The sequence below is a fragment of the Pyrus communis genome, chromosome 5 (genome assembly GCF_041283825.1).
Source record: "Pyrus communis isolate YQ-2024b chromosome 5, ASM4128382v1, whole genome shotgun sequence".
Lineage (NCBI taxonomy): Eukaryota > Viridiplantae > Streptophyta > Magnoliopsida > Rosales > Rosaceae > Pyrus > Pyrus communis.
Genome location: NC_142569.1, coordinates 15,044,163 through 15,071,507, shown reverse-complemented (window position 1 = coordinate 15,071,507; position 27,345 = coordinate 15,044,163). Strand labels below are relative to the sequence as shown.

The 27,345-nt window shown below is 34.9% G+C and overlaps 3 protein-coding genes and 1 long non-coding RNA gene across 6 annotated transcripts; 2 read left to right on the top strand and 2 right to left on the bottom strand.

Moving 5' to 3' along the window:
• The first annotated feature begins 1 nt into the window (after position 1).
• On the top strand, positions 2 to 4,226 carry LOC137725889 (uncharacterized). Its single transcript, XM_068464724.2, has 4 exons — positions 2 to 114; positions 1,429 to 2,100; positions 2,203 to 2,286; positions 3,836 to 4,226. The coding sequence occupies exons 2-4, from the start codon at positions 1,443 to 1,445 to the stop codon at positions 3,931 to 3,933; spliced, it is 840 nt and encodes a 279-aa protein (XP_068320825.1). The 5' UTR covers positions 2 to 114; positions 1,429 to 1,442; the 3' UTR covers positions 3,934 to 4,226.
• Positions 4,227 to 6,336: 2,110 nt separating this feature from the next.
• Positions 6,337 to 7,681, bottom strand: LOC137724425 (zinc finger protein ZAT3-like). Of its 2 annotated transcripts, XM_088693272.1 has the most exons (2): positions 6,594 to 7,681; positions 6,337 to 6,548 (listed from the first exon to the last, which is right to left on the bottom strand). In XM_088693272.1, exons 1-2 carry the CDS (start codon positions 7,508 to 7,510, stop codon positions 6,389 to 6,391), a joined length of 1,077 nt encoding a protein of 358 aa, XP_088549398.1. In that variant the 5' UTR covers positions 7,511 to 7,681; the 3' UTR covers positions 6,337 to 6,388. The 2 variants fall into 2 exon arrangements, with proteins under 2 accessions (XP_088549398.1, XP_068319268.2); XM_068463167.2 differs by having other exon boundaries at positions 6,337 to 7,681.
• A 1,039-nt stretch (positions 7,682 to 8,720) lies between these two features.
• On the bottom strand, positions 8,721 to 10,919 carry LOC137726690 (uncharacterized). 2 transcript variants are annotated; one of them, XR_011067659.2, is made up of 3 exons: positions 10,644 to 10,910; positions 9,543 to 9,879; positions 8,721 to 9,456 (listed from the first exon to the last, which is right to left on the bottom strand). It is a non-coding gene; the product is annotated as an uncharacterized LOC137726690 (long non-coding RNA). The 2 variants fall into 2 exon arrangements; XR_011067658.2 differs by having other exon boundaries at positions 9,543 to 10,919.
• Positions 10,920 to 21,128: 10,209 nt separating this feature from the next.
• Positions 21,129 to 24,662, top strand: LOC137725948 (beta-glucosidase 12-like). Its single transcript, XM_068464793.2, has 13 exons — positions 21,129 to 21,318; positions 21,509 to 21,578; positions 21,836 to 21,894; positions 22,044 to 22,119; positions 22,299 to 22,376; positions 22,470 to 22,557; positions 22,639 to 22,894; positions 23,096 to 23,211; positions 23,351 to 23,568; positions 23,705 to 23,736; positions 23,830 to 23,932; positions 24,090 to 24,198; positions 24,315 to 24,662. The coding sequence occupies exons 1-13, from the start codon at positions 21,148 to 21,150 to the stop codon at positions 24,484 to 24,486; spliced, it is 1,548 nt and encodes a 515-aa protein (XP_068320894.1). The 5' UTR covers positions 21,129 to 21,147; the 3' UTR covers positions 24,487 to 24,662.
• The last annotated feature ends 2,683 nt before the right edge of the window (positions 24,663 to 27,345 follow it).

Sequence of the window (27,345 nt, the reverse complement as noted above, 5' to 3'; positions counted from 1 at the left end):
TAAACAGAACGGGGAGACCAAACTACAAATTCGTCGCGTTATTCGAGAGCCAAAGCTTCTGGTTTTGAAACCCCTTCTTCCTTCATATGTTTCAAGCGGTTCCAATGAGCTAAGGTAAATGCTCTTCCCGTTCACCTTCCATTGCTTTTTCTCGATCAACATCTTCCTTTTCTTCTTCGAATTATTCGCTGTTCTGGTCTTTTTTCTCTTGTTAGGTGTTGTGGTGATAGAACATGAATAAAATCTCAATTGCATGTGGTTTTTTTTCGTATGGATTTTGATTTTAAAGTTAAATTTGATCAAATGTGTGTTGCTTAATTTTCGATTTTAGTAGAACCCATGTCTCGAAATCGATAAATTCATGCATAAATGCAGTGATTTGGGTAAGGGTAATGCTTTGATGCATGTTTGTCTTGAAGTTTCCGGAATTAGATGGAGGTATCGAAATGTGCGAATAGATCAAGTTATGGGATCATTCATTAGGGTTTGAGCTGCTTTTCGTGTGGAAAAAAGTATGCATTGTTGGGAATTGGAGGCAAAAATTGTGTTTCTATGGGATTTGAGTTTGGGTCTTCTGTGTAAGTTGTTAAAGTTCAAAAGAAACTTGCAATGCAATTTTAGGTCATAATACCGAACTTAGAGTTTTCCCGCCAAGGAACAAGAAAGATAAAATGTTGATCATACAACATTTAATGTTTTTGCCCATTTGGATAAGGGTAGTTTCTTTGATGGACAATTGTCTCTAAGTTTCCGGAATTAGATAGAGGAATCAAAACGCATCCATAGAACAAATTATTTGATCATTCATTAGCCTTTAAGTTGCTTTTGGTGTGAAAAAAGTATGCATTGTTAGGCATTTGGAAGCAAAATTGGGGTTTTTATGAGACTTGAGTTTGGGTCTTCTATGTAAGTAAGTTTAAAATAAACTTGCAATGTAATTTTAGGTTATAATACCAAAATTGAGTTTTTCCCACCAAGAAAGAACGAGGGAGATAAAATGTTGAGCATACAACATTTAATGTTTTTGCTGATTTCACTTATTTCTTTATTTATAATGCACTTATTAGCACCTTCTTGTTTTAGAAATAGTAGTTTTCTACTTGTGTAGATAATTACAGAGGATGAACACTTGGTCAAACTACCTCTTGTAAGATATTACTTTTGTAGTATTGTGTTTAGATGAACTCTCCCAACGGTTTTAGCTATGTGTACTACTTTGCAACCTATGTCAAGGACGATCTAGTCTCTTATGCGCACCATTAGGGTCTGTAGGTGAGAATTTCTGATCAAGAACATTCTTCATTTGTCGTGCTCTGGCGATCTCATGCAAATAAGCTTGTCTGTTTTAGTTTCCCATTATAAGTTGGATTTAGTAAATCATTGGGTTACTATTTTGTTTCTAATTTTTACTGGTTTTTCCATCACAAGGTCAATTACTTCAGATGGTTCAGCAAACCATAGATTCTATAGTCAGTGAATATGGGATGGGAACTACAGAATCTGAGTCGTCTATTCATGATAAACGACAGCCAGTTCCTGTAAAGAAGACAGTGTTAAGAGATCTGCAAAATGTTCCCAAGGATAGACCCACTAGTAATGCCCCTAGAGTTTCGGGTACCAAGAGACCTTTACCTGAGAGGCCAATGAGCCCTCCTCAACACCAATCCCCCAGTAGCAGTCCTGCAAATACGCAGCTTGTCTATGTTCGTAGAAAATCTGAAGCAGATGCAGTCAGAAATAGTACATGTGATAATGCAAGCATTAATGCTGAGTGTCAGATGTCAAGGAAACTTAGTCACCATGAGGCAAGCACCCAACCCATACCCCAAACAAAGGAAACAAAAGTTTATTGTGTGCCGGCTTTTGCACCTTTTCCAGTGGCAGCTTCAACCATTCCGCCTGGAAAACCTTCAGTTCCGGTCCCGCCTAGTAAGTCTGGTACTGGACTACCACCAGCAGGAGCCAATGGTCATCCCCATACTTCTTCTACAGTGCATTGTTCAATGGGTCTAAAAAATCTGCACTGGGAAGAGCGATTCCATCAATTGCAGTTGCTATTGAGGAACTTGGACCAATCAGAACATGAGGATTATATCCAGAGTACGCACTTGAATTGAGAAAATCCACCTTAATATGTTTTGTTTGGATTTCCTTAAATTGTAACTTTACTGACTTACCCTTTGGATTTTGATTATCTGTTAGTGCTGCGGTCGCTCTCCTCGGTTGAACTGAGCAGACTTGCAGTTGAGTTGGAAAAGAGATCAATTCAGCTTTCACTGGAGGAAGGTAATATGATTCTCTTCTTTTTATGTTTTTTAAATATCTATTGTAGTTAGAAAGATGATAAAATGGAAATTCTTGTTTTATTATCTTACTACAAATATAATTATCGTGGTCTTTGTGTAACTCCACATTGGGAAAGTTAGCTATAATATAGATTAAGAAATCTATGACCTGCTTTCAAGATTTTTACCTTGCAAATGTTTGCCAAATCTGCAAAATATCTGTCTACTTAATCTGTGAAGATTCACAGGTTATTTTGGTTGAAATGATCTTTACCGTGGTCCTACCTATTTTAGCAACATTGTGAATAAATAGTCAGTTGACTTTCTTTTATAACCATTGACACCTTCGGTGTCTGCTATTTGGTTTCTCAAAATTCTCAAAGTTTTTCACGCGTTTGGTAGCTACTATGTTTTGCCATAGTTGTTGTTTGTGTAATAGGATAAAAGAGAATGTTTATATGAAGATAATTTAAACAATAATAATCAGTAAGTTTCTAAATTTTTTCTTCTTTTAAGGTAATAAGTAGAGATGTTTATGTCCACATGGCGCATGGCATACATATTTGTCCAGGTTCTGTAAGTAAGAAGATATTTTTTTCCTATCCTCATGCATAGAAAAATTAAGTCATCCATTGAGTTGGCCATCGTGGTGCCCACACGATACGGGTGAGTTGGTGATGACAAACCTTGCAAGGCAGCTTGCGCCTTATTCATTCTTGTCAATGAGTTAGGTTACAAATGTATGTGATCTGTGAATTGCTATCACTTTTAGATCCACTAAACTGATAGATGATATTTTTATTGACCTCTTTTGGGTGGATTTGTGTTTTCGGTACTTCAATGTAAGTGCAGTCGTCCAAATACGTGGCATCTATCTTTTTTCAAAATAATCCATTACTCCTTTGTCATGGACAGAGCCAATGAAGGCTCAGTGGTGGCACATGCCCCCACTTTTGTAATTTGTTTGTTTAGTTGCATGCTACAATTATATAATATACACGGGTTATCTTTGAAGAAAATATGTATCTAATATCCAACATACATTCATTCTACTTATACTCCATATCAAATATTATATGAGCAATAGTGCTCTTGTTCTGTCATTCAAACCGAAAAAACCCTTTCCCGCCTATCATGTACTTACATTTTTCTCGTCACTTTGCCACTCTCCACTACTATATTGAAATTTTTGTAACATTGAAATTGTGATACATCATCATTTGAAACCATCCTTAATATCATATTACGTATAACCATACTATAATAAGGTTTTCTTAGTTGTTTTCGGTTGCCCCTACTAGAAAAATTTCTGGCTTCGTCTCGCTTTGTCATTAAAAAACTCTATGATTCGTTTGAAAGCATAATGTTTCATGTCATATCTGCTAATCATGACCTCTTCCTTTTGGCGCCATAATTGTTGTAGCGAGATGGTGGTTACGTATCAACTTTTGAAGCTTTCTATTTATTTTTCCTATTATACCGCCCTGAATGTCTGGACGCGGCATAAAACCTCTCTCTTGCATTCCTCCTTACATCTCCCATTACTACAGCAAAAGAGTTGCAGCACGTTGGGCGATTGAATGTTCTGGGGAAATCTGTGAAGCAGTTTAAAGTGCCTTCAACTCAGGAAGACCGATCGGAGGATTGAAATGACACCAATGAAGAAGGAGCAAATTGTGCTAATCAGTAAATTGCAGCTGGATAAAAGTGTGCCTGCTGCTGCTGCTAGTTTATTTTCCACGGGTTCCGACCTTTTCTGCAGTTGGTTCTCCTGCTTGTATTCACCACAAGTTGTCTGTAAAATTTGGGTTGCCGTATGTGCACCACAAGTTGGTTCTCCTGCTTGTATGTGCAGTATTCTTACATCAGCTGTAGCCATAGCTGCTGAAAGTATTGAATTGTAACTGTTGAAAAATATAATTAAAAGGGTAAATTTGTCAACTGCTATCTCAATGCTTTGTTCCAGCGGTGCAGCTTCTAATCTTATACTTGTTTGTTTGTGTATTGGGCTCTGTCCTTTGAGGTGCATAGGGCCCAAAATGTGGTGGGCCTGTCACTATTTTAAACCCAAAGTTTATGTGCACGTTTGGTCTTTACAACTTAAGCCCAATTGTATGATTTGTGACAAATCAATGTGGAACAAGCATACTGACTGGTTTCTAAGTAGAATTTGTTTCAACAAAAAATTAATAAAAATTCGAATTTGTGTGGTTCAATACATGTAGAATTATAGTCATCTTTTTAAGCTTATGATAATCCTTTAATAATTAAAAACTTCCCCAGTTGATGGGTCATTTAAAAGGGTAAATATTTTGGCACCTTATTTGTCGTTGCATACCACGATGGAAAAAATTAAATATATCTCTTGGTATTTGGCGTGGGTGACTTAGAAAATGATGCTTCATGAACATGGTTAATTACAAAATCGAAAGGGTGTCATTGGAGATTTAACAGACTTGGTGTTTGTATCTAATCGGCATGGAAGCATTGTAAAGCTGTGCAAACCTTGTTTCCAGATGCACATCATGGAGCATGTATGTATCATATAGCTGGCAAAATGAGGAAATTTTTAGTCATTAAGGTCATATTGGTACTTTCATTTCAATTTTTTGTTATAGTTATCATAAACTTAAAAATGTGGCTATAATTTTATATAGAATTCAAATTTAGGTTTTTTTTCAAATTTCCCATACATGTTTAGAAGCCTCCTTTTTATCAATTTGAAGTCCGCATTTTATAACATAGTTGTATGATTAAATCATACATTTGAGTGTAAATCATACATTTGAGTGTCATTAAAAATATAGTTATTATTCACCTTTGCAAGAGAATCTTGGGTCATCCTGCCTAATTGCGTGGCATTTTTTATGTTATTGATTACTGAGATGTGGTCCGTATTATTGATGTTATTGATACTTTGACTTCATAATTAAATATATGTTTATTAGTGTCAGTCTAGGTGGAATTTTCATTGTGGAAAGTACATGACGATGTGGCAACATTTGCGTTATTGAAAAAGAAACATAGTTAGGAACCGACTCAAATTATCTCTCATTTGACATGTTTACTTACCAGGTATATGGGGGAAATAAAAATTAGGAAATTTTAGTAATAAGTGAAGTAAAAAATTGGGAAACTTAGGAATAAGGGAAGTGAATAAAACAAATTAAAAAATAAAAAACATTTGGGCTAAATACCCTATTCTGGATCCATTGGTTTGAGTTCATGGTTTAATCAGTTTGCTACGTATTCCAGTTCCAAAGAAGACCTAACTCAAAAACACCAATTAATAATTGCTTCCAAACAATCTTAGCTCTTGGAATGGAACACAATTGCCAATTTGATTCAATAGCCCTAACGTCTGAACTTCTGATTTTCAGACTAGACTTCCTTGTATTAGACAGCTTGTAGAGGAAGACCTACATATGCTCCAGTTAGAAGATGCAATTATGAGACAGAGAGTCATGGCAAAAAGGGTAAATGAAGACCTAGGAAGCCTTTGAAAGAGACTAAGAAAAGATATGAAATACTTGGAGCTAACGGAAGATTTGGTGCAAAACTGAGTGCATTTTAGGGTTCATACAGTGACTCCACTTAGAGGGATAATGCTTGGTTGTTTTTGTCTAAGACAGCTTGTAGCTACAAATCGATCCGGTTGCCGCTCAGAAATTAGGTCTAACTACTGAAATTATAAACAACATGGCTTGTAACTCAATCCCAGAGTTGATCTGTAGTTCAGTGGACAACACAAAGCAAATGACAAACCAAACTAGCAAGAAGGTGCAAAGTTGAAGTTGAAAGTTGAACAGAATAACAAGCATTAATACAAACCAAACTCAGATAATTTGTAATTTATGCGTATAAATATAAAGCTGTCTTTACAGGTATTCTGTAAACCACAATATTAATTTATATATAATCTCCCAATTGAGGAGCCAATAACAAGTACTTTAACTACAATACACATATATATATATATATATATATATATATATATATATATATATATCTTCCAAGTCAAATATCAATTGTTACAAAATAAATCACCTAATTATGTTCCAAGACACACATATACATATACATATACACTAATTCAGATTCATTCAAAGACCCAACCTTAAATCCAAAGTGAGTCCAGAAGAAGAGTACGAAGAGGAGTAGTACTGATCATCTGCAGTGTGAGAAGTAGAAGCAGCAGCAGAAGGCAAATTCAAGTCCAGCCCACCACTACCACCAGCAGAATTTTGACCTAATAATAATTCCCTTGAAGTTCCATAAGGCTGCTGCAGGTTGAACCCTAACCCTAACTCTAACTGGGTCTCCTCCCCTTTTTCCCAGTGACACCTCATGTGCCCTCCCAATGCCTGCCCACTTGAAAATACCCTCCAACAAACACTGCACTTGTGCCCTGCTGATGATCCCACCAACTCCATGTGATCCTCATCCATCACATCATCATCACCATCACCATGACCATGTTCATTGTGGTGATGATGATCCTGATCAACCTCTCCATCACTCCTTGTAATTGCAAAACAGCCCTTCACATTCTTGTGGCTTGCCCTGTGGCCCCCCAACGCCTGGTGGGACGCAAACACTTTCTTACAACTCGAGCACTCAAACCTACCACTATTGTTACTATTACCACCATCAAACACCTCCTGTATACCTTGGAGATTACTAGTATTACTCACACTCTGAGTAGCGGTGGTAGTAACGATGATCTCATTACTTGTCCCAGAAGTAATCCCACTGGAAAGCATTAGCAAACTCGAGGCGGCCTCGTGGTCCTCTTCACCCATGGCCAATCCCAACTCGCTCAACGTGATGTTGGGTGAAGCGGGCAGCCGCAGATTCGGTGGTGGGTCAATGCCCCTCCACTGGCGCTCGGGGTGGCACCGCATGTGACCGAACAAAGCCTTCCATGACCAGAACGTCTTGCCGCACTCAGTGCAGGGTTTCGTGATCTTTGGGGCAGATGGGTCTGGTTTTTTCGCATGCTTAGGCCTCAAAACCTTGTTCGGAGCAGCCTGGTTGTCGAGCCTGATCAGCTTGGAGCGTTTCTTTCTGGGATTGTGGTGGGTTTTATCTTCTGCAGTGAAACAAGTGGAAGAAGAAGAAACCGCGTAGGCAATGGTGGTGGCGGGGGCGGCCGGAACGACGGCGTCTTGGTGGGTTGGAGGGGATATGGGGAATCGGAAATCGATGTCGGGGGAGTTGTTCATTGAGGAATGTGCTGTTTTCTTGTAAAAGATGAGTGGATTTGGTGGAAGAAGAGACAAGAAAATGGGGGAAGAGGAAAAAAGTTCAACAGTCGGGAGTGGGTTCAGAATTTGTAGGGCAACAAAGGGCGGTTACTTTGGACTCATCTCTGAATTGGCAGTTATAGACAGTTATTCTAGTTCCTATCCGTACAGTTCAAACCCCACTAGCCCACAATATTTACTTTTTTTTTTAAAAAAAGAAAAAAAGAAAAAATCTTCCTCTGCAAGCACATTGCGTGCGCATGAAGGTGGTGGTGGTGGGAGAGCTCTTGTATAGAGTTTTTATTGGCCTTAATTTTGTTTACTTTTCCTGCCTGGAGATTTTGTGCAGGAAGGAATAACCGAACAATGTTTACTTATCGCAAGTGGCTTGTAACTCTGTTACTTAAATGATTTTTCTTTGCACTCAAGTTTTCGTGTTCAAATTCCTCTCTCTGTAATTTAAATAATTATAACAAATTATCCTATCGTTTGTCAAGAAATTTTTTTTACTTACTAAGAATGGATAGGAGAGAAAAAGAATTATATTTTCAATTCGCTTTTCATCTTTACCAACACATAAAGAATAAAAAAAGAACATGCGCTCAACTTCAAATCATTATTTCCATACCATCAAATACTAGAGTGAGGCTACACGCTATGCATGTGAGATAGTTTCTACAGGAAAATTAGGGTGCGAAGGAAGAGAAGGACTTGCATGGCAACAGTTCACCTTCACGTAGCGTTTCGTGTCAATAACGTAAGAACATGTGTTAGTTTTTTTTTTCACATGTTCTTATATTATTGGCATGAGACGTAACATTGTAGCGATGAATTTGTGTCATACAAGTTGTTCTCGTAAAAAAAGAGAAGGTCTTAGGTGCGGTACAAACCAGAATTTCTGGTGACAGGGAGGGAATGGGTAAACTAGAATTATAATGCCGCCCTTAGTTATTAAAGTTATATTTAAACCTTTTAAAGTATCAAGAACATTGTAGTTATTTTATCCTCTATATAGTATAGTTGACAAATAAAATTTTCATAATATATAGTTGACCCACAAGACCAATTACATAATGCCACATGGAGTATTTAAGAATCCAAAATCTAAATCACCAAACTGTTGAGTTAGCAAAACATAAAGAGATAATTTGTGATAAAACCCCGTCTTATTTTTCTCATCACAAATAAGTTGCTCAAAACTCTCACAATAAAAATTAAAACACCGTTGCTGAACATAGTTGACGGCCGAGTGATTTTGTATTATACATTGATTTTTGAAGTGTTTTTCACTACTATTTTATATTTATACATTGCTAAAAATATGGATCGGTTCACAGATACAGGCAGAGTGGAGTACCCAAGTACAAAAGTATCGAATATGAAGCACGTAAGGGCCAATGGAGGCGTAATAATCGAGTAGATGCCGATCTGTGGTATTCAATGGACTGATGGAGGTCTCACAGTTGAGTAGAGGCCAGTTTATGACTTGGGGCAGCATGCACCAATGACGAAAATCACACACTTCCTTTCTCATGCATCCTCTGGAGGTAACAACTGAGGTTCTAGCTTCCTCTAACTTTGCTGTGTCGCCAATGCTATCGGAATGTCATCAAATCATAGGAACAGAAGCCGAATCTAGTTAACTGGATGCACATCAGGAAGAAACTCCTGAAGAAGAAAGACTGGGTGAGCTTTTGTGACAGAAATTAAGGAACTACAGCAGGTAGCGGAAAGGTTAGAATAAGAAACAACAAAGGTTGGATCTTCACAAGGAGATGATAAGAATTCACCTAGTCAGTTAAATTTTATTCAGAGACAATGTGAAACTATGTACATCAACCATGTTGGGGTGAAGAGAACTTTTCCAACTTTTCCTCGAACTCAAGAGTGATGCCTTTCTGCAATCTTCCATATTCAGGATTTATCTACAAATAAAAAAGAATGTTGTTATTATGTAGTTTATGATTACTATAACTAGAATAACATCATAACTGATACAAAGTGCACATACCTGAATCTTATTATTCCACCATTCATCAAAGGCATCCACTGTTCCCTTGCTTGGATTCCACTCTAGGCCAGTTTCTATCCCAATTAGTTTTTTGCACAACTACCAATCCTTTTTTAGTCTATCTCACTTATTTTTCAATTGCGCTTTACTATAAGAATTTCCTGTTTCTTTCCTAAAGTTTTCTATCAAATTTGCCGATCTTTCTTTGTTAAAGTGAGGGCCAAGACGACGTCCGAACTCAACATCCTTGATGCACACCTCACTGAATACGGATATATTATGATCATTGCATGTACCATGTGGAGCTCTTGCTGAAGTTCCCACCTTTTTTGCCATCCTTATATATATAATATTAAAGGAAAACTAATGAAAATGGCTAAAAAACTTTGAATTTTATTGATAGAGCAAAACAAGACACAAAGTTCAATGGAGACCACAACAACATCAGAAGCTATATGATGTATATGGATCTGGAATGGAGACCACAACAAGTCACGCAATAAAGCAAAAAAAACCACAACATCATCAAGACTTACATAACATAATTGTAATTATGAGCCAGAGATAAGGCTCTGAGATGTTCATTGCCTGCTCAAAATCATATGCTTACTATGATTCTGCAATCTTCCATTTCATGCGACTCATACTATTTTTTTTATCTTTTGGTCCAAATAAAAAAACTACTTTTGAAAAGCTCACTATCCACATGCCGGTGTAAATTTATGTTGCAGACATGTTTTGGCTGATACCACGTGAAAAAGAGTATCCATGTCTGTGTAAATTTAATTTAACAGCAATCAAATCTTCCAGTATCATCCAAAAACTAATCACCGAACTAAATTACAACTAATCAACTAATTATACGGGAAAAAACGATTCTAACCAAATTAACCAAAGAAATTAATCCACCTCAAGTCCCATAAATTAATTAAAAATAGAATTTAACCAAATTAATCAGCAAATTTCAATCATTTTGGAACAAAAATCAATTGCAAAAAAATGAAGAAAATGACTTATAGTTGAATCAGTTCAATATTTCAATATTCCAACAATAAATTGTCAAAATAAGCAAATTAGAAATTGAAACGAAAGAAAACTCACCTGTTGTTGGTGAAGAGTGCTTGAACCGGAGGAGATGAAGAGGATAGATGGGTCTATGCCCGAACCAGATGAGAGGGAGAGGAGAGAGCACGAGAGAAATAGGGAAAGGTGGAAATTGAACGAAGCATAGGAGAAAAGGATAGTATTGTCAGCATAAATGTTTCATTAATTGACAATTTTTACGCGCTTCTATGAAAAAAAAGTGCTCTTTTAGAGTCTAACCTGATTTTGCTTTCTATTGTTTTTGATCCACAATTGAAGGGAAAAAAAATAAAATAAAAAAAAAAAAAAAAAAAAAAAACTCTTTTTTTCTAACCAAACACAATTTATGGTTCCAACTTTTTTTTTAAAAAAAATTAAGCAATCCCAAGCCAGCCTTATGTTTAGAGGAGGACATAAATTTAGAATTTTGGCATGGAAAAAAAAACCTTAGAATTTGGTACCTTCAATTCCTAAATTTAGTTTCATGTAAATAGATGTTATTTTCATATTTCTATAAATAAGAGTTTAAAAATAATAAATTTTGTATTCAATTCTATTGTTCTTTTAGGTTAATCAAACAAGCAAATTCACAAGTTCTAGATAATAAAATTTTGTCATTTCAATTTCCATCATTTTAAAATTCTTTAGTAATATAAATTATTTTCATCCAAACAGATTGTTAGGTTTTATTCTTATGCTATGTGTGTACGTCATTTTGTAGTTTAACATAAAGAAGATGAATTAATAATCAATAAGAGTCTTGTCTCCATTTTTCTAATAATATATGAACACAACTACAAGTTATTTTAACTTAAGATAGCACAATTCAAAAAGAAAATGGTGCAACCTCCACTTCAAATTTCTAGAGTGCACAAAATTTGCCACAAAAACAAAACAAAAAAATCCTTCCAATTTTTTCCTCGTGTTGCACAATGCCAAAATATCATGTGCATTCTCCGCACCTCCAATTTTCCATTTGCGAAAAATCTACAAAAAGAAAGTCTTGCTCAATTTTCATATTGTTTGCCTCATTCGTCTTGTGAAAAGACATTAAAATTTGTTATTGATTCCTGCAAACAGAAAGTTAAGCGGGTAAATATATAATATAATTAGCATTTATGACATCAAGTACACATCTATATTTGTTTTTATGTATTTTAGTTGTCATATATGACATGTCATCTCGACCAAACTTTTTTCCTGTATTATCAGACTTATTTCTTCTCAATTCGCCCTAGTCAGCTACTCTCTTTTTTCCCTTCTTATCATCTTTTCTTATGTATTGAATAGTCTCATTCTTCTCCTCATCATTTGGTCCAACAGTTTTAGATTGTAAACAAACATCTTCCGTGGATTCCTCCATAATATCTGGTGGTAGTACACTAGACAAAGGTAAATCCACTTGTCATATAACTATTGTATTGAAAGATATATCTTTCGATGAAGTGGAAGAAATAGATCAAAGGAAATCTATAATTAATTAGAGCTGAGGATGCTTAAAGGAAGAATATCTTATATTATAAAAAAAAATACAAATATGCTATATTATGTTATGCTTAAAAAAAAAAAAAAAAAAAAAAAACGAATGACTGAAAAAAAAAAAAAAAATACAAACAGATGACATGTTTCACGATATATATAGTCATGGGGGATTATGGGACAAAAAATAAATCCATTTGGCATGGAGCTAGAACCTTGTTTCGAGATGTTTTTGTTGGTATTGCTCCAGATTTAGATGCTCAACTGGAATTTGGAGCATTCCAAAAACTTGGAGATCCAACTACAAGAAGACAAGTAGTCTGATACAATATGCGTTGTTACTTGTTACTTTTCATTTTTATTTTATTTTTTTGTGATTTTTAGATGGGGTACCAAATAAATCTTGATTTGAATCACTGCCTTTTCTTTAACTCTTGTTCTTTATTTATCCGGGAGACGATCCCAAATAAACAGGTATGGAACCTATAACTGTAAACCACGATCGAATCTATGGAAGCATTGGTTCATACATTCCTTTTAGTCTCAACTCTAGAAATAATATTTTTCGCTATCTTTTTTCGAGAACTGCCTAATGTTCCAACTAAAAAGGTAAAATGATTTGTTATCATCTCAATTGAAGTACGAATCCTCCCAATATTGGGAGAATCCATACTTCAACTAGTCCCTTTGTTCCTCGAATGGATCTCTTAGTTGTTGAGAGGGTAGCCCAAAAGAAGTATATAAGGTGTACAATTTTTTGGTTGATAAAGGGATCAAATGGTATAATTCTTTTGTTGGTAGATTGGAGGATTACGAACATGAATATTGCTTCCCTATTGGCTGTTTTTGCATTAATTGCTACTTCTTTAATCTTACTGATTAGTGTTGATGTTGCATTTGCTTCTCCTGAGGGTTGATCAGGTAACAATGTTCTATTTTCCGTAGACCTGGCAATTTCTTACACGACCCGTTAACACGACACGTAAACGACACGAAAATAATGGGTTTCGGGTCAACATGATAACTAATCGGGTCATTATCGGGTCACACGATAATAACCCGTTAATAACAGGTCCTTAACAGGTTTATACGAGAGTAACACGCGGGTAACCTGTTTCGACACGATAAGAAAATGCTATTTTGATGATTTTAATTTTTTAAACTACTAAAAAAAACTTATTATAAAATGCAATAGATATAATGAATATGTATATATTGTTTATTAATTATTATTCTATATAAACTTTAAATTTTAAGTTTTATTTATTTATTTATTTTTATAGTATATTATAGGCAAAGATTGAGATTAAAAATCATAAAACACATTAAAAATAAAAATATCAAGTAATATAAAAATACCAAACACATAAAAAAATTATAATAATTAATTTCCCGCCTAATATTTCAAGAGTTTCATCCATTTCCCGCCTAATGTTTGGGAAATTTTGCAGCCTATATCCATCCATTTCCCGCCTAATATTTAACCCATAGAAACTCTAAGTGTTAGTTAATGTATCGTTTTGATGGGATACGCATCCTATGAAACAAATTTCAATGATCCAACCATCAAACTTGTTTATATATGCTTCGAGATCGCATACACCAAAATTTACAAAAAAAAAATATTTAGAGATCAAGAAACGAGACAAAACTTTTCAACGGTTATAAACGAAAAATCACGATTTAACGGTTGTTTTAACTCTGATTTTGATGATTTTTTACAGCTATACTCTTTGACCCTATATGAATATAATGAATGAATTCGATCTTCAATTTAAAATATTTACATTGGTGGATACCACAAAATCTTATGTTATGACACACCCCGAGATCAGGGCGTGCTGGCCATCACACGGAGGTGACGTAGCCATGTGCACGTGCGGAAGCTAATAAAGTAGTAATATAAAGTATGAATAATTTAAAAACTAGCATACAAAGTACTAAAACAAGTGCTAGAGTAAGTGAAACACGAATTCAGAGCAAGACTACAGCAGTCCAAAGAAAAAACTCGACGATAGTACACCCGAAGGTGACCCTACAATGGTGAGTGTTTGTCAGAAATGCCGGGAACGCCCTCTAGGAAACCACCGAAACTGCTAAGCAACTAGAACCTGGAGGGGCGCAAAACAAAAGCGTGAGTGGGCAAAAACAAATCTTTCGAAAGCCATTTATAGAAATACTTTCTAACCCCTCGCCGTAAAACCTGTATACTTCCCAGAAAATAAACATATATACGTATGTATATAGGTATGTCAATCATGCTCAAATATATGCCATGTGCTCAATAATATGCCATGCCGAAATCTCATAATGATATGCAAGTGCTCAGGTATAAATCATGATCATAACATATAATTTGGCAGTCGGAGTCACCTAACGTGACCTGTACGGCTGCATATAGAGCTCAAATCTCAAACTCAATAACTGAACCTGCCCACGAGTCGGAACCACCTAAAGTGGTCTGTACGACAGGCCTGGGTGTAACATATATGTACGCTCTAGTGCTACGATCACGTGAAGGCTGTGCGAATAATCGCGGGTCACCTACGAGTCGGAACCACCTAATGTGGTCTGTACGACAGGACTGTGCACCTAACTTGGATCGAAGCTGAGCGTGTGGTGTGGGAGGTGAACATCACGTGAAGGACTGTGCCCTACTCTGGGCGGGAGCACTAACACCGGGGGTGCAGGTTATGAGCTCTCTAAGCATCTCAAACTGCTACTGAATATAAACATGAATACCACTTACCTGGCACTTACCTGCGCGTCCACAACACCAAATATGTATATGTATATGTATACCACTACTAATGTATGCAATGATGCTCAAACGATAATAATATAGTGCATGGCATAAAACAATTAACATTTATTCAATTTCTGGGAAAATATAGTATATAGGTATATACGGAAAACCAAAAGCCCACTCACTGATATGTGGAAGGGTCGTAGCCCCCTGCCTCGAGTGACCACGCTCGTCCTCGGGATACGTATCACCTATATGCGAAATAACTATAAAAACGTCAATTTTAAAGCACATAACCAACTTCTCGTAATAACTTCTCATACATTGCTCAAATTGGACAAATGAATATACCAACGTGCTCTACACAACCTCAGGATCACAACCATATTTTTAGAAAAAATTTCCTCCGCCGCACGCGCCCCCACGCGCCGGCCAAGGCACGGCCACACGCGCCGGCCACGCGCAGGCACGTGCCTGGCACGCTGACGGCGTCAACTGACGCCGTTAGGAATATTCCGTCAGTTTTGACAGATTCCGTTAACGACGTCAGGAATATTCCGTCAGACTTGACGGAATATTCCGTCACCTTCTCCGGCGAACCTCCGGCGAGGCTCCGGCGCCGTCGTCGGCGCCGGAAAACTGGAAAAACTTCAAACTTCGTTTTCTCACTCGTTTCTACACCATTTTTCACGTTTCTTGAACCAAAATGAAGCTTAGGACTAGTAGAATCACGATATACTACTTTTAAAGGCTAAAAACCACTCGATCATACCTGTCTCCAAACTCCAAAAACCGGCCAACTTCGAACCAAGCTATTCCGACGTCCAAATTCGTCCAACGAAGTACTCCTAAGCTCCTCGTGACACCACCAAGCTACCTACGAGCTTAGAAATCCCAAAAATGTGCTAGATTAAATTTGCATGAACAGTACTCAAATCGGACCACCTCGAATCGACGTGAAAACGTTAGGATTCTCACCTGAAAATGGTACGATCGTGCTCCTCTCTACCTCACGAGTTCGACAGTGTCCTTGGTTCCCTCGATCTGCTAAGGTTTAGGGTGCTTGTGGGTGTGTCCGTACGTGAATAGTGAGAGGGGAAGGGAAATGGGAAGAAAGGGAACTCGGGAGAAAGAGAGAGAGAAAGACAGTGAGAGTGGGAGTGACAGTGTGTGTGTGTGGCCCAACACATGCCAACACCACACCAAGTAACCAAAAACATGACGAAAACGAACTAGGGGCAAATTCGTAATTTCACACGTACGTTAATATGAATTTTGGGACGGGATGTCACATGTTATACTTGATAAAAGTATAAATAAACTCTCAAGTGTTAGTGAATTTATCATTTTGATGGGATACGCATCTTACAAAACTAATTTCAACGATCCAACCGTCAAACTTGTTTATATATGCTTCGATATCGCATACACCAAAAATTGCAAAAAACAAACATTCAAAGATCAAGTAACGAGACAAAAAATTTTGACGGTTATAAACGAAAAATCACGATTTAACGGTTATTTTAACTCCGATTTTGATGATTTTTTACAGTTTCACTCCTTGACCCTGTATGAATACAATGAATGAATTCGATCTTCAATTTAAAATATTTATACTAATGGACACCACAAAATCTTATGTTATACTTAATGAAAGTATAAATAAACTCTTAAGTGTTAGTGAATCTATCGTTTTGATGGGATACGCATCCTACAAAACTAATTTCAATGATCTAACCGTCAAAGTTGTTTATATATGCTTCGAGATCGCATACGCCAAAAATTGCAAAAAACAAACATGTAGAGATCAAGTAACTAGACAAAACTTTTCAACGGTTATAAACGAAAAATCATGATTTAACGGTTATTTTAACTCTAATTTTGATGATTTTTTACAGCTACACTCCTTGACCCTATATGAATACAATGAATGAATTCGATATTCAATTTAAAATATTTATACTAGTGGATACCACAAAATCTTATGTTATACTTGATGAAAATATAAATAAACTCTCAAGTGTTAGTTAATGTATCGTTTTGATGGGATACGCATCCTATGAAACAAATTTCAATGATCCAACCGTCAAACTTGTTTATATATGCTTCGAGATCGCATACACCAAAATTGACAAAAAAAAAATATTCAGAGATCAAGAAACGAGACAAAACTTTTCGACGGTTATAAACCAAAAATCACGATTTAACGGTTGTTTTAACTTTGATTTTGATGATTTTTTACAGCTATACTCTTTGACCCTATATGAATATAATGAATGAATTCGATCTTCAATTTAAAATATTTACACTAGTAGATACCACAAAATCTTATGTTATACTTGATGAAAGTATAAACAAATTCTTAAGTGTTAGTGAATCTATTGTTTTGATCGGATACGCATCCTACGAAACTAATTTCAACGATCCAACCGTCAAACTTGTTGATATATGCTTCGAGATCGCATAAGCCAAAAATTGCAAAAAACAAACATTCAGAGATCAAGTAAAGAGACAAAACTTTTCAACCGTTATAAACGAAAAATCACGATTTAACGGTTATTTTAACTTTGATTTTGATGATTTTTTACAGCTACACTTCTTGACCCTATATGAATACAATGAATGAATTCGATCTTCAATTTGAAATATTTACACTAGTGGATACCACAAAATCTTATGTTATACTTGATGAAAGTATAAATAAACTCTTAAATGTTAGTGAATTTATCGTTTTGATGGAATATGCATCCTACAAAACTAATTTCAACGATCCAACCGTCAAACTTATTTATATATGCTTCGAGATCGCATACGCCAAAAATTGCAAAAAACAAACATTCAGAGATCAAGTAATGAGACAAAACTTTTCGACGGTTATAAATGAAAAATCACGATTTAACAGTTATTTTAACTCTGATTTTGATGATTTTTTATAGCTACACTCCTTGACCCTATATGAATACAATGAATGAATTCGATCTTCAATTTAAAATATTTACATTAGTGGATACCACAAAATCTTATGTTATACTTAATGAAAATATAAATAAACTCTAAGTGTTAGTTAATGTATCGTTTTGATGGGATACGCATCATATGAAACTAATTTCAATGATCCAACCATCAAACATGTTTATATATGCTTCGAGATCGCATACGCCAGAAATTGCAAAAAAACAAACATTCAAAGATCAAGTAATGAGACAAAATGTTTCGACGGTTATAAACGAAAAATCACGATTTAACGGTTATTTTAACTCTGATTTTGATGATTTTTTACAGCTACACTCCTTGATCCTATATGAATACAATGAACTAATTTGATCATCAATTTAAAATATTTACAAAAGTGGATATATACCACAAAATCTTATGTCATGATGATCTATGAAAATTGAGGATTTTGTAAAAGGAATAACATGTAAGCTTTGAGTTCCATTGGCAAGGTTACATGGTCGTTTATATTTTTAAAACCCTTCAAATCTCATGAACAATGTTATTTATTTTAGTGAAAAATTAATAAAATTAATAATAATAATAATTATTGTAGAAGTGTGAAAAATGTAATCACTCGTAATAAAAAGCTTTACAACTTTCATTAAGGGGTCAACTCCGAAATTTAGTATGCATATACTGATTTAGTATTATGTTTTACATTTTTTTGGGGTCAAATTATGTTTTTCATTTTCATTTTTATTGATTTAAAATATATTTTTCTTAACGGGTAACGGGTCGGGTCATATTACCTGAAAATATTAACGGGTTGATTTCGGGTCGGGTCATATTACCCGTTTACTTTAACGGGTATTACACGACACGACCCGTTAAGCTATCAGGTATGACACGAAAACGACACGAACACGAGAAACACGACACGAATGCCAGGTCTAATTTTCCGGCACATCATTATGGTTTGGATTAGTCTTTCTGGTGGGTATCCTTAATTCTCTCATATCCTGAACCTATTCGTTCTATATCCAAAAATGAAATGACCCCCCTTCCCAATTCCTTCAGGTTGTGAGACACACTAAAATTCAATATAAGTCCCAAAAATTCAAATAAAGAAAAAAAATTAGAAAAATTAGAGAGGGGTCAAACTTTTGTGTTTTTGAATTGTAAAAATATATATAAATGAAAAATATTAAATCAAAATAAATAGATGTAAGCTAATAAAAACCAGTCTCTTGAAACAACTAATCAATTTCTTGTACTACCAAGAAGAAGCCACCCCAATGGTATATTTTCACAATCTTTAGGAGCGAAATAGCCAATTTGAGAACCTAGCTATTTCGATGCCTTCTTAATTAGCGTGGAAATACAATTTCACAAAACCACTGGGTTTACGGATTCAATATTAAAACTCTAACAAGAAGAAAAAGATCAAGATTAATTAATTCTTCATCCTTATCGATTATGCACTTATGTAAAGAATTCTGGTCATAAATTTCTACCTTTTTGTTGGGTCAAATAATTTTCTACTGTTTGAATAAGTCTCTGTAGCTAATCGCCCATATTCAACTTCAAAAGTTTTGCCCATCAACAGTTGGACATGCATAATATAAACATGCAGATAAATGACTCTTTGTTTCCGAATCCAGAAAACATTTTCTTTCCCTAAAAAAGTCAAGAGTATTCAAGGATTGATTATTTCAAATTAAGATGAGATCGATCGAACTGTTGTGTACATTATCTTACTTTTCAACTCAAGGAATAATTTTATAAATAATGTATTTTTGTAGTATAAGTTCTTAATTTCTTAATCTTAATATGAATATCATATATACAAAAAACTATTCAAATTGAAGACTGTTTAGTCATCCAAATGTATCAATAAAATGAATAGTTCGTTATAAATCTTTTATTGAAATAATTCTTTTTGTTTAGATGATGTTCAAATAAAAATTAGGAAACTAAATGATCACAATATAAAATTTGTAGAATATGTGCATTCCTCATAGGTGGAACGCAAGGATTATCCATTCTTTTACGTACGCAGACAACTATTGGGTACATGAAACGTGCTTTCTTTTAAATTACAGTCCATGACTTGGACTTTAAACTAGGACTTTCAAAGCCAATTTTGTTTACAAATTTTAACCCTTTACTATTCTCATTCTTGTACCAGCAAGAAGAATGTGTAACTACTATACTTTGAAGGGTGTCCAAACCTTCGAAAAAACCACCCCAATGGAATCCTTTCACAATCTTTAGGAATAGCCAACTTGAGAACCTAGCTATTTTGATGCCTTCTTAATTAGAGTGGAAAGACAATTTCAAAAAACCACTGGGTTTACCAATTCAATACTAAAACTCTAACAAGAAGAAAAAATCAAGATTAAATTCTTCATCCTTATCGCTTACTACTTATGTAAAGAATAGTGGTCATAAATTTCTGTTTTTTTGTTGGCTCAAGTAATTTTCTACTGTTTGAACAAGTCTCAATTGCTAATCTTCCATATTCAACTTCAAAAGTTATGCCTTCAACATTGGGACATACATCATATAAACATGCAGATAAATGGCTCTTTGTTTCCTAATGCAGTTAACATTTTCTTTTGCAGGAAAACTCAAGGGTAACTCAAGGATTGATCATTGCAAATTAAAATGAGATTGATCGTACAGTTGTCTATATTATCTTACTTTTCAACTCAAGGAATAATTTGTTTTTATAAATAATGTATTTTCATATATATAGTATAAGTTATTGATTTTTTAATCTGAATTTGAATATCATATATGCAAAAAACTGTTCAAATTGAAGGCTATGTAGTTATCCAAATATGTCAATAAAATGAATAGTTCATTATAAATCTTTTACTTAGTATCAACACTATCGATTGGGTTCATATATTTAAATGACTAAACGATCTCAAATTCAAATAATTATTTTTGTTTAGATGATCTTCAAATAAAGATTAAGGAAATGAAGTATCACAATATAAAATTTGAAGAGTATGTGCATTCCTCATAGGTTTATCCATTCTTTTACGTGCGTACGCAACTTTTGGGTACATGAAACGTGCTTTCTTTTAAACTACAGACCATGATTTGGTCTTTAAACTAGGGCTTTCAAAGTCAATTTTGTTTACAATTTTTAACCCTTTACTATTCTCATGACTTGGTCTTTAAACTAGGGCTTTCAAAGTCAATTTTGTTTACAATTTTTAACCCTTTACTATTCTCATGAGCTAGTACGTAGACACCATATCCCTTCCTCCCTTTCTCTATATAAACCCCATGCAATATTCCAGGAGGAGATAACTTAATTATCTCGATCGATATCAAAACTCCCAAGTTATGGCAATGAAATATTCACGATCTTTGCTCTTTGGTGTGCTGCTACTCATTGGCTTTGCATTGACAAATAGCAAAGCAACTAATACAGATCCACCTGTTCATTGCGAATTTCTCAATCGCAGCAGTTTTGAACCAGGGTTTATATTTGGCACAGGTTCCGCAGCTTACCAGGTCTGTATATATATGTATTTTACACACACACACACACACACACACATTTATATATTTCTTTTGGGATTATTTACCATATTTTTGGTGTATTTTATACATGCAGTTAGCATCCATGCATGAATTATAATGTTGACATTTTCCTTGCGTGTGTAGTAGTACTCTTACGTATATGCATGTGTGTATATTTCAGTATGAAGGTGCAGTAAAAGAAGATGGAAGAGGCCCAAGCATATGGGATACCTTCACCCACAAACATCCAGGTCTGTGATTTAATCAATTGATAATATGAAAACTTTAGCTACTTCATTTCAAAAGGAGTATAAATAGCACCTCATTCTTTTCTTCGTGAGGACAAGTAAACTCCAACCTCTCTAATAACCATGCACATTGTTGGGAGACGAATAGTACGTGGTCATGTGATATGTACAATATATGTATATACATCATCAGTGCGCACACATATAAAGTACTTTGCACATGATATGGATTTCACCATTATGTTTTTGAATGACTACAGAAAAAATCGCTGATGGCAGTAACGGAGACGTCGCTATAGATCAATATCACCGCTATAAGGTCTAAAACCTCATAACTTTGTCTCTTGACCCTTTATACTTGAAGGGCACATGTTAACATATTAAATTGGAGCCTCTATAAAAATAAAATAAAAAGGACAATATATAATGAGATCCTCAATATTTAATTTTAAACTTTTGTCATTTTAGGAAGATGTGGGGATTATGAAGGATATGGAGTTGGATGCTTACAGATTATCTATTTCATGGTCCAGATTATTACCAAGTAAGTTGCTCCACATCCTCATATTTGGTTGGGACCAATGTCAATATTGTGCATAAGAATTATTTTTCCTACAAGAAAATTATTCTCTTTATATACTTTTAACTAAAGTAATGTGATCGAGTTATCTACTGGTTAACCCTCTTTTTTTTTTTTTTTTTTTTTTTTTTTTTTCTAATTAGATGGAACATTAAGTGGTGGCGTTAACAGAAAAGGAATTGATTATTACAACAATCTCATCAATGAACTCCTACGCAATGGTTAATCATCCTACCTTAAACAATTATTACATGAATTTTTAGAACATCATTCAATTAGACTTTTAATTTGATTTTACTGATCATGTACTACAGGTTTAAAGCCGTTTGTAACACTCTTTCATTGGGATGTTCCCCAAGCTTTAGAAGATGAATATGGTGGTTTCTTAAGCCCTCGTATTGTGTAAGTGAACAAAATTTATTTTCTCATTGATAATTTGATAAAATACATACTGATATACGTAACATAAATTTGTATCTACAGCGATCATTTTAAAGACTATGCAGAACTTTGTTATAAGGAATTTGGTGATCGAGTCAAGCACTGGTTCACGGTAAATGAGCCATACACTTTTAGTAGCATGGGTTATGCTGTTGGGACTCTAGCACCGGGACGTTGCTCTTCTTGGCAAAATCTAAACTGCACCGGTGGAGATTCAGGCATTGAACCATACTTGGTGACACACCACATTCTTCTTGCTCATGGAGCAGCTGTAGAATTGTACAAGAATAGATATCAGGTTCAATAATAGTTTCTTTTTTTTATTTTTTATCTTTTTTTTTTTGGGTCAGCATATTGGCTCCTAATTGAGAATTCTATATGAATCATTATTATTGAGTTGTAATACAAGAGGGAATACTCTCAGTAGTAAGATAATCTAAAGGTTGTATCTTTTTCTATAACTCCTATTTATTCAACCAAAATTCATATTTTTGGGCAGGCATCTCAGAAAGGCTTGATAGGAATAACATTGGTGACATACTGGTTTGAGCCTGCTTCGGAGTCAAAGCAAGATAAAGATGCTGCCTTACGATCTTTGGATTTTATGTTTGGATGGCAAGTGTCTTAATAAATTATATATAAACTCAATTACACGTTTACTTATGACTTGTAACATTGATACAACCTAGCTAGCATTACTCTTTATATATAATGCTATAATTAGGCTAATATTTGGAATTTTCATGTTTTGTAGGTTTTTGGATCCGTTAACAAGTGGTGACTATCCACACACCATGCGATCAATTGTTGGAAAAAGATTGCCAAAATTCACAAAAGAACAATCCAAGTTGCTAAACGGATCGTTTGATTTTCTTGGAATAAATTATTATACTGCTAGATACGCAACTAGTACATCGAAGAACAATTCACTACAGGCAAGCTTTGTAACAGACCCTCAAGCTGATCTTACAAGTGAGTGCGAAAGGAAACTTACTTTCAATAGCTTAAGTTCTTTGTTCTTCTTGACCTAGTTTGACTTCTTAATTACATTAATTATATTCTAATATTTACACCAATTGTATTCTAATGTTTGTAAATATTGTGGCAGCTGAGCTTAATGGAGTACTTATTGGTCCACAGGTATACATCAAATTTTTCATTTTGTGCTATTTGCATTTGGAGGATTAGTTTTTTACCCCAACAGTAACGTATTATCTTGAAATGGTGTTGCAGACTGCTTCAGATTGGTTATATGTATATCCAAAAGGAATTCACGATCTTGTGCTCTACACAAAGGAAAAATATAATGATCCACTCATTTATATTACTGAGAATGGTATGTCATACATACTTTTAAGCCTTGATTAAATGCAAAAGTTTCACATATTTATAATGGTGTAAAATGAAACTACCCGTTTTTTTTTTTTTTTTTTTTTTTTTTTTTTTAGAGGAAAAAACTAAATTTAATTTTTTGTGCATTAATATGTACGTAGGTGTATCAGAGTTGAATAATCCAGAACTATCAATTGACGAGGCTCTTCATGATACCAATAGAATTGACTACCACTACCGTCACCTGTGTTACCTTCAAGCGGCGATCAAGTAAGTAGTTATTAACAAATTAATTAAGGCTATATACTGCCTAGCCTGCTTAAGTTATTGTTATTTAATCATTATATTGACCTAATCCATTTGAACATTTATGTATTTGTGTGCAGAAATGGTGCGAAAGTGAAGGGATACTTTCCATGGACATTGTTGGATGACTTTGAATGGGATTCTGGATACACCGTCCGATTTGGTTTAAACTACGTGGATTATAATGATGGGCTAAAAAGACACCCAAAACTCTCAGCACATTGGTTCAAAAATTTGCTTAAGAAGAATTGAAGGAATTAAAAGAAATTTATTGTTGATTATAAACATTTAAGTGGATAATTGTCCTTTTTATGTATTTGTATTTCAATTCCTTCCGCATTTGTATTTCCTTTCAATAATGTAAGTATTCTTTGAGATTCAATAATTCAATAAAAAGCTATAAGAGCTGTGAATGCTACAGTAAGACCTCTCTATACAAAGGAATAACTTATTTATAGCCGTAAACAGTTTTGGTCCTAGTTTGGGTTGAGAAATAAATAGCACATTGTAATAAGTTATTATTTTTCTTGGTCCTGTTGTAAAGAAACTCGCCTCGACATAGTAGTAATTGTTAATAAGGACAATAATAAACAAGGCCACAAAAAAAAAAAAAAAAAAAAATAAGAAAAGGTTTTAGATGGACTAAAACATTTCTATACTATTGTTTGGGATGTTTTTTTTTTTTTTTTTTTTTTTTTTTTTTTTTTTTTTTGTTTTTTTTTTGGAGTTGATACCACACCTTGGAGCTTTTGGGTACGTATGTAAAACCTTGTTAATATCTTCTTGTTGAAGTCAAAATATTTCTAGCTCCTCAGGATTATCTTCGTCCCCTTGTTGCCTAATTGTATTAGTGATTATTTTTTCAATTAAAGCGTGCTCAACTTTTTGCACAACTTAACACAAATGTTTTCAGTTAGCTGGCTTTGCATATGACCTTGGGTGACATGACAAATTTGATAGAAGAAAAGAAAAAGTATACGCTTGAACTGGTCGAAGGTTGGATTGTAAGTATTTGTCAAATTTACTTAGAAGAATTAAAGAGTTTTAAAACTTTTGCTATATATTACAAACATCTATTTTTTATTCTTTGTTGAACATAAGGATGCTAATAGATTTTAATATATTCCACCTGTTTAACACAGTTTTAAAATTCACGGCATCGCGCGGGCTTAATTGCTTGTAAGAAACTATTTACAAACGTTGATGCACAAAATCAGTGAGACTTTGGAACGACGTAAAGTGTTGAGTTTGTAACCATCGCAATGTTGCTTCATCACCTAGTGAGGATAATATGTAAAGAGATGGAGGTAGGGAAGCAACACAAGATGTACGTGGTTCACCTTAAATGGGGCTACATCCACGAGGGTGGAGGAGTCCTCATTAATAGTGAAGATTTTACACAAGACATAAGTTTAAGCATAATCATCATTAGTGAGTTCTAATGACGAGTTTATGCACAATAATGACATTAGGAATTAATTGTTCGAGAACGGTCTCCTTGTATAGTTGATGAGGGTCTTTGGCTCCCATCCACGATTGATGTGGGAGTCTAGGAGTTTTATTTTTAGGTTGACGCTTGTCGTGTTGTGATTGGTCTCTTGATTGGAGAAAAACTCATGTGCTTCGGCAAGGGTGCCTCCACATGAAGTCTTCAGTGGGTCCTTGAAGGTATAAGGTTGACCGGTGCTTAGTAGTTTCGAGGGTGGTGAACTACGGAACAAGCAGTGGTCCCCCAAGTTCACGAGTGAGGAAAGCTTCTCGGTTGGAGACTTGCAAAACCCAAATTGGTGAGTACTCATGAAACTTTCGAGTACTAAAGTGCATTAGCATATATTAGGAGTCCACCAAATCTCCTATCGATGAGGATTACTGAAGGAGGTGTCTTATATTTCCCGAGCCAATGAAGAAAATAGACTTTAAAAAAATTTTCCTCTTTTTTTTGGATGTAGCCCAAGTACATATATTTTTTTTCTTATGCCCAATTCCTTCTTTCTTTTTTTGTTGAGAAAAGAAAATCTGATTGAAGTTTTTCATTTGTGTATATAACTTGAGTGGTTGAAGCTTTTTCCCTTGGACAAATGGCTTGAAGGGTTGATGTTTTTTCCTTTGGGCACATAGCTTGAGTGGCTGAAACTTTTTCCTTTAGACACATAGCTTCAGTGGCTAAAGATTTTTCTTCTGGGCGCATAGCATGGCTGAAGTTTTTTCCTTTGGCCACGTTGTTTGAGTGGTTGAAGCTTTTTCCTTTGGCTGCATAGCTTGAGTGGCTAAAGCTTTTTCCTTTGGATACATACCTTGAGTGGTTGAAACTTTTCTCCTTTGGACACTTAGCTTGAGTGGTTGAAGCTTTTTCCCTTAAGCACATAGCTTGAGTGGTTGAAGCTTTTTTCTGTGGACACTTATGTTGAAAGGTAGAAGTTTCCATTTACCATTGTTGGCAAGTAAAGTTAAGATATAATACTTGCATGTTGTCATGGTGGCTATATAGGTTATTGAAGTTTGCGACTTCGAAGTTCTTGTAAATGTTGGAGTAGAAAATGCCTGATGTTTTTAAAAAGCCTATAAATGAGTTTCCTTCAAACCATATCCATGGCAACCCAACTAATTTATTGAAGCCACAATGTTTGACCTCCTTGTACAGTTGAAGGAGATGTTAATAATGCTTCGTATTGCATGGTGCAAATTAAGCCACTGAAGAGTTGAAGCCTATGTGTTGCTTAAAGCCTTCTGGAAGCTATACAAATTGATTGACCTCCTAAATGTGTTATTCCCCCTACGCAATGCCTTTATATATAATAATAAGGTTGGAAAGAAATCATTCTCCTCCAAGGAATACAAGTCCTAATAGGGAAGAATAACTACAATAAAAGCTAATCTATGATTTACACAATCACACTTAAATAAGAAGTTTATAACACTCCACCTCGAGTGTGTAAATACTCAAGTAGATTCGGCATCATGTGTTGTTGAGGAAGTCGACTCGTCGTCACTGATTCTAGGAACACGGTAGTCTCAATAAGGTAGGAACATGCATAAGGAAATAAGTCTCATAAAAAATTCTAAGCCTATGGTAAAAATCCGAGTAAGGACAAAATAGTTAAAGAAAAATTT